This window comes from Nematolebias whitei, chromosome 19 (assembly GCF_014905685.2).
Source record: "Nematolebias whitei isolate Nwh7 chromosome 19, NemWhi1, whole genome shotgun sequence".
Lineage (NCBI taxonomy): Eukaryota > Metazoa > Chordata > Actinopteri > Cyprinodontiformes > Rivulidae > Nematolebias > Nematolebias whitei.
In genome coordinates, this window is record NC_056516.1 from 24,365,374 (window position 1) to 24,373,281 (window position 7,908).

At 40.9% G+C, this 7,908-nt stretch overlaps 1 protein-coding gene across 1 annotated transcript in view; it reads left to right on the top strand.

The window, feature by feature from the left end:
* Positions 1 to 613: 613 nt before the first annotated feature.
* Positions 614 to 7,908, top strand: part of tinagl1 (tubulointerstitial nephritis antigen-like 1) — a 26,498-nt gene continuing 19,203 nt past the window's right edge. The window contains exons 1-2 of the mRNA XM_037693547.1: positions 614 to 747; positions 4,017 to 4,327. Coding sequence (XP_037549475.1) covers positions 4,024 to 4,327 — 304 coding nt within the window. The 5' untranslated portion in view covers positions 614 to 747; positions 4,017 to 4,023. The remainder of the gene's footprint in view (positions 748 to 4,016; positions 4,328 to 7,908) is intronic.

Consider the following 7,908-nt stretch of genomic DNA (forward strand, 5'->3'; position numbering starts at 1 on the left):
ATTAAAATCAACCTTTATATCTAATGTTTAATGCTCCTTAAGAATAAACCAAAACGAGACTAATTCAGTTCAGTGTGACGCTCTCAGACGGAGCGTGCTCATTAACTTTTAATAAACTAGAGGACACAAAACAGAAGCAGGTGATGCAAACAGATCCAAAAAGGCAACCTGAAGAAAAGAGTCTGAACTTTTTAGAGATTTTCATCTTTCTTCCTGCCAAATCATTAACATTTGTTTGTAGATTTCTAGAAGCAGGATTTCCAGGAGGCCTGAGGTTATACAACCTGCGTCCAGGAGGAGGAGCAGCAGCCTTCACCTCAGGTAGTTTAGACTCTGCCACAGATTCTGTGGAGCAGAATGAAACGAGAGACATTAGAGATAAACTGTGGGGACAACAGGCTGAAAATAGATTTGTCTGAGAGCATTTTATTTAGGAAATTCTCACCTGATAAGAAATGGTGGGGGGGAGTTCAGAGAGAGAGAGAGACAGGGAGCTGTGAGGAGAGAAACAAGAAGGGTGGTAAGGGCTGGGACTTAATGGGGGGGGGGGGGGGTATTGTTGGGGGGGAGTGGTTAGCTGTGCAGACTGCCTGTATATAGAGAAGGCAGAGCTTGGCAGAGCAGATCCTGTGTGAGGGAAAGTGACTGACCTGGTAGACCCTCACTGTGAATGACTTCCTGAGCATCAACACAGATCTGCAGCTTTTCTGTTGGATTACAAAACCCAGACCTCTGCTGCTTTTTAAGGTAAAAAAAACAACTCTTTGCTTTGTTTCATTCTACAGCAGCTCTGGTTGATGGCAGGTGCAGCCTGGTCTCAAATGACTTGAACATCTTTCTACATTAAAGGGTCAAACATTGTTTTTTATCCCCTTTAGTCTGCTGTTGTGACTTCATTACATTCTGGGTGTGACAAGATGTTTTAGAATTGACTTGAAGAATATCACCGAAGAGATTTTTCTCAAAGATTATTGTGTAACTCACAAAAAGAAGTCCTTTCACTCACCTGTTGGAGCTCTTGAAGAGAGCCCGGCCTTTAACAAACTGAGCTGGACAGAAAACAGTGAAGACTCGGCAGCAGGAGGAAATAAAGCAGGAAAGTGTTTTATAGATACACAGCAGAGAACAAATTATCTGCTGGGTGGTGCAGCTCTGTGTCAAAGTTCAGCCGTGTGACGTGTAAAAGGTGAAAAAGTTAAAATAAAGTCTAACATTTGATACTGATACTTTAATCTGTCTGTCTGTTTGTTTGTGGGTGCATTGGTTGATTTGGTGTCAACGCTTTTAAAACAACAGAAATAATATTTTTTGCTTCAACCTGACACAGCTGATGAGAATCATTTACTGAATATTTAATTCCAGATCCCTTTTTCCATTGAAAACTCCACTTTCAGATATATTTTTCCAGGTTATTACTGCAACTCATGATATTTTTCAAGCATAAAAGTACTACTGCGACAGTATAAATAAATATTTGAAACTATACATAAGTATCTGGCAAATTTTTTAAAAACGATTTAGGTTCTGAAAAGTCCAGCTGTGGTAGTGAACTGCTAATGTGTGACGTACGTGCACATTTATGAATGTGTGGGTGCAGGGAGTTCATCTGTGTGTGGGAGAAATGGCTACAGCTGTTCTGATGGCCCATATGGTAGCTTCTATCACAAGCTGCAGAGAAAAGTATAAATCATCAAAGTTTTACACATTTAGAGTTCTAAAATATCATCATCTGTTGTTGGAGGGATGAAAAACTAACTTTTAAACGTATATTTAGGCCAAAAATGTATATTTATAATTAAAAGCTTTATCATGTGTAAGAATAGTAAAGATCAACACCTGTTACCAACCTTTTATAGACTTTGTGTTGTTATGAACATGGAAGTTGAAGAAGAAATTACTTAATTATCCCGTACAATTTGATTTAAACACCCAAACAGTGGGAGTTTTATTGGCCTGCTGCTTTAAGTCTGTCACAACAAAATGCTTGTGTCCTGCCCATCCCATGCTGCCATCTGCTTGTGTGTGTATGTGTGTGTGCGCACTTCAACTCAAGGCCCGTTCATGCAGACAACAGCACATTTCACTTGCTTTAAGCAGAGTTTTCATTGTAAGCAAAGATCTAATTGGAGAATGTTATTTATGTACTGTAAGCAGGAGGCTTTTCATAAACTCAGCTATTCAGAAACGCTCAGGCACACATGCAAACAACACAACATGTGACTGAAACTTTTCTTGGAGTTGTATAACAGCAGGGATTCTTGATCACACTGTTGTAGATCGTAAAGAGGCTCAAACATGACATGTGCAATGATCCTATCGCTCACCGTTTAGAGCGCTTACTGTTCTTGTCAGCAGGGAAACAAACGCTCACTAAGTGAATTTTCATATTTAGCTGCTGTTGGTCTTGGCTGCTTGAAAGGAACGTCAGAAAAAGAAGTTGAAAATCTCTAAGGATTGGATTTTATTTGGATCGTTAGCTTGCTCTGCTCAAACTTATCTTTAGTGTGTGTATTCAGTGTGTGTGTCATAGCAAGACATGCATGGTGTCTTGGCAACAGTCATAACCCAAACAGACTGTTCGCTTTGTTCCCAGTAAGGTTTGACTGGGGTGCCAATGGTGAAGCACCCTTATAAGTATTCTGTAATTTTTTTTGTTGCGTATCTCATCTCACTGCCCTCTGCTCACTGCTTGCTTCGTGCTGCTGTTCGGCGTATTGCTTTTGCACTACTAGCGCATAGCGTATTTCTTAGTTCATATCTTAGAGCTTATTACTGTTTTTCTTTACAATTTATACTTTTGTTGGATGTAACTGGGACTCTGTGTACACAGTTTCGTTCCACCACATGTACCACGTGTGGTGCGAATGACAAAAAAACTTTGTCTCTGAAAATAAAACATGTAAATTTTACATCAACCCATGCAGCTCTATCTTGAAGAGTGAGTTATGACTTTTGGTAGAAGTACGTCACTCGTTGTAGATAAAATCCCCGCTACAATGGAGGTCTGAAAGAGCTTGGCAAAATGATTGCAAAGAGCCTCCTTGGACTCCTATAGCTTAGATTTACCCCACAGAAGAGGCATCATTTAAAGTTGCGACATGCTGCAAAATGTTGGACTTTGCATCTGTGAAATGGCATTTTGATATCCATCCTTCCATCCATCCATTATCTTCCGCTTGTTCCAAAGTCAGGTCGCCGGGGGCAGCAGCTTGAGCAGGGAGGCCCAGACCTCTTTTCCAGAACTTCTGGGAGAGCAATAGTCTCTCCAGCGTGACCTGGGTCTTCCCCGGGATCTCCTCCCAGTCAGACATGCCCGAAGAACCTCCCTAGGGAGGCACACAGGAGGCATCCTTATCAGATACCCGAACCACTTCAACTGGCTCCTCTGAATGTGGAGGAGCAGCGGTTCTACTCCGAGTCTTTCCCAAATAACTATCTCTGAGAGTCCAGCTACCCTGCGGAGGAATCTCATGTCAACCGCCTGTATCCACAATCTCATTCTTTCGGTCACTACGCAGAGTTCGCGACCATAGGTGAGGGTAGGAACATAGACCAACTGGTTATCAGAGCTTTGCCTTACAGCTCAGCTCTCTCTTCACCACAACAGACCGGCACAGAGGCCGCAATACTGCGGAAGCTGCACCAGTCTGTCTGTCAATCTCACGTTCCATTCTTCCCTCACTCTTGAACAAAACCCCAAAATACTTGAACTCCTCCACTTGAGGCAGAACCTCACCCTTGACCTGAAGAGAACAAATTAAGCATTACATTAAAACAAATATATATATAAATATTCTTAGTTAATATTATTACAAAGATGATCTTGGAATGGTAGTAGTTGCCTTGGCACCATTCAGAATCTCTTCAAAACATTTCTTGTTCAAAATTTTCCTGGTGCAGCAACAACACCAAAAAGTCCTGTTTGTAATGATAAATAAAAAGAAGACATGACTGAAATAAAACCAATTTAATCTCATGAGTTCTAAAGCTTTTTTCTTTGTTCATGTCTTTTACAGATTAATCATGCGTCTCATCCTTTTGACTGTTGTGGTGCTGCTCCTGGTGGTGGAGCAGAGTACTGCAGACAGAGTCCTGTCCAGACGAACCAAGAGAGAACTTGCCAGTCCACTTCATGTTGGTGGCATCAGGGACCCAAATGGCTCGTACTGCCAGAGGAGAGGAGGGTGCTGCCCTGGTAGAGACGACCTGTGCACGGTGCCCTACCTGGACACCATCTGCTACTGTGACTTGTTCTGCAACCGCACCGTCTCTGACTGCTGCCCGGACTTCTGGGGCCACTGTCTGGGCATTCAGCCACCTTTCATTGGTATGTAGGGGTGAAAAGTGTTTGTATGCATCGCTAACTTTTGCAGGAGTGTGTGTGGGTCTGCCATAGTTAGTTAAGTTTAGTCAGAAAGCCATGGAGGACCCTGCTGACATATGAAGATGAGTTATGGTTTAGTTTAGCTTTAAATGTGGAAATGATTGAAAATGAAAGTCAGGGGTGCTTACGTTTATACACGAAAGTACTATATTTATGTTAAAAATGCAAAAGCTCTTCAATGAGCTGTGCTATTATTTGTTTATTATGATGCAAAATCATCCAGAAAATTTTAGACAAATTTATTTCATGTAGTTGAGACTCATTATGAGTTGAAATTTCACGAATACGCAGTTTATCTTTGTGAACGCAACATAAAAAGTGTTTAATGGTAACATCTAAAAACTTAACTATAGGTATCAGTGTCCACTCTGCATTTGTGCTACTCAAATGCTCGTCCTCCATCTCACAGCATTTTACTGCCTTGTGAGGGGGGGACGTCTCGGGAAGTTTTATGGCTTCTCCTTGTTGTGGTGTTCTTGATGTTCTTTGTTTAGCTGCTGTCGCTGTAGACAAAGATCTGATTTATGGCCAAGGCCTATAATAAAATGCGATACCTCTTCTTATATCCAAAAAATGTTTTCAAGCGCCACTGATTGATGGAACTCAGTCAAAGGGCTCGCACCCCTCACCTTGAAACATATTTACCTTGAACAGCTGATGACACAAAACAGAAATCCTATAGAAAGTCAGCTGTTGCAAAGCCACCGTAGACACTGCTGTACTCTCGTCCCCGCTGCTCTGATCTTGTTGTGAACACTTCCAGGAACTGTGATCATTTTCACCAGTTTTTCAAGCTAAAACTGAACAGATGTCGGGAGGTTTTCTGCATTGGCCCTGAGACAGAGAATATTTGTACAAGGAATCTGAAACTTTTTAATTCCAATTTATAAAAAGCAACTGGAACAACACCCTGAAGTTGAAGGTTTCTCATCAACCTGACATTAAAATCTATTTTTGCCTGCCTCACACGGAACAAATGTAGGAAGAGCTGCAAAAACAAACTAGTTATTTAGACTTCTTTCAGTTTGTATCTCAATAAATTTGCTTACTTTGCTTATAAACTATTGCAATTAGCTTCTACTAAAAGTTAGCCTGGTCACTGAGCATAACAATGAGCTAATCCCACAGAATTTTTATCTTAGATTAAGACTACAATAATATTATCATAATTCTGAGTTATAAATCTGAGTTCCAACTACTGAGGTAAATGAAATTATCTGTTCCATTTTACTCCAGGAGTCGGTAATACCCATAATGCATTGCCATGTGAATGGTGATTAAAAACAGACGGTTTGAAGTTTTTTTTAATACGGCATTTCTGCCAAATTGTCAGAATTAAAGTTAACCTATTAAATGTCGCAAGTTATCATTGTTGAGTTTGTACTGATTGAAAAACAAGTGTATTTTGGAACATATGGGGAGAGGTGGCGCAGAGGTTAGAGAGGGTGGGCCTGTGATCGGAGGGTCGCCGGTCAACCCCGGTTCAACTCCCGGACCAACAACATCAAAATGTTGATGGAAAAAGTGAAACATCCACACCTACCTCCACCCTCATTTGCCCTACTCTGGACCCATGAGCAAGGCCTTCAACCCCCCAGCTGCTCCCCAGGCATGGCAGCCCACTGCTTCACATGTGTGCTCACATGTGCAATGGGAAAAATGCAGATAATTAATTTCCCCATTGGTGATTAATAGAGTACAATAAAATAAAATAAAAATATGGTGGGTTATATTTAGACTACCATATATTAGAGTAGATAAAAGTAATGCTTGTAAAACCATTAGCACCATTAATCGTTAAAAGCATTAAGAACAGAAAACAAATTTGTCATGTACTGCAATGGTAAACTTAAAACAAATGCATTATTAAAATATATATAATCAGCAGGAAATCATACAATACAACTTTATTTATAAAGCACTTTAAAACAACACCGTTGGCCAAAGTGCTGTACACTAACGCATACAAGCATAAAAACTATGAACGCAACAAATACCATAAAAGTAATGAACTACCAAATCATAAAACGGCAAACAGTAACAACAATAAAACAAATAACATAAAACAGTAACAACAATAATACAAATAACATAAAACAGTAAAGCCAACATTTCAAGCTGCGTTAAAAGCCAAAGAGAATCATGGACTGTAACTAAGAAGAAATGTGTAATTAATCTGATCTTTTTAAGCTTCAGACTGCCAGTCAAGTAGATAATATTTAACTGATTTCCCGCCAACTCAGAACTGTTTGCTTGACTTCAGCTGACCCCTCCCCCCCCCCCCCCCCCACACACACACAGTTAAAGTTTCATCCTCTCTGTGCAGAGGTGTAAAATATGCCTGAGTCGGCAAAAGTCCTACCTGAGACAGAGCAAGGAACAGTGGGCTTCTTATTAACCTACAGAGAGGGGGGGGGGGGGGGAACCAAGCAAGAATGTGCGCTATGTGGGGGGGAGGGGGGGCGATGGGAGGAGGAGGAGTGAGCATGTGTTTCTTAATCCAAAGGTTAGCACTGCAGACTTGTGGGAAGTGATGTACCCACTTGAGCATATTTGTATATTGGGAAGAAAAAAAAAAGCGGTGACAAACTGTCAACTTCAGTTCTCATGCAGTCCACTTTAGACATATAAAAATGTTTCTACTTTAAAATCATTTTTTCATTTAGTCTGCACACATTGCATCTTCCATGAACCTACAACTTGCTGCAGACGGACGCTGCAGAAACTGAGTTAGACAGTTGTGAGCTGGGAGATGACTCACTCATAAATCACACTATCAGCTCAGGGCTTTGCTTCAACGCACTGTAAATCCTCAGTCATGCTTTAAATTCCACACTGAATTGGCCCTGACACCCCCCCACTGCTGTAAATCAGTTGGCAGGTGAACCTCGTCATAAGTCTGTCACCAAGTCAATATTCACGGTGGCAGGGTTCAAACTTCAAGTTGAAAAGGTCGAATTAACAGTGCTGTTGTTTAATGGCATGTGAGAGTGATTTACCTCAAGTCTTCAGCTCCAAGATTATTGATGCAACAAACAGTGCATTACATGTATCCCTGCAGAGGTGGTGAAGTGCAGCGTGGGATGCTTAAACCATGGGAAGTGAAGAAAGAAGCTAATGCCACATTCCTACACTGGATTACCGAAGAGCTCCTTAGGACCACATTGTGTGTGTTTGTGTGTGTGTGCTAGTTTATGCTACTTTGTGAGGACTGTTTTTCAACACATAGTATATTGTGAGGACCAACTGCTCTTTGTGGGGACCAAAGCCCAGACCCCATAAGGTTCAAGTGTCGTTGGTGGGTTAAGGGTTAGGTTTAGGACTAAGGTGTGAATTGAGGATGGGTTAGGATTAGCTATGCACTAGTAATGGTTAGGGTTAGAGCAGTGGTGTAGTCTACATTTTTGTTGTAGGTATACTGTGCTTAGAAACCAAAGTACACCGGTTAGTACAATGTAATTGTCAATTTATTTTGATTTTTAAGCATATTGAACATTTCCAAATTTCTCTGATGCTTATATTTT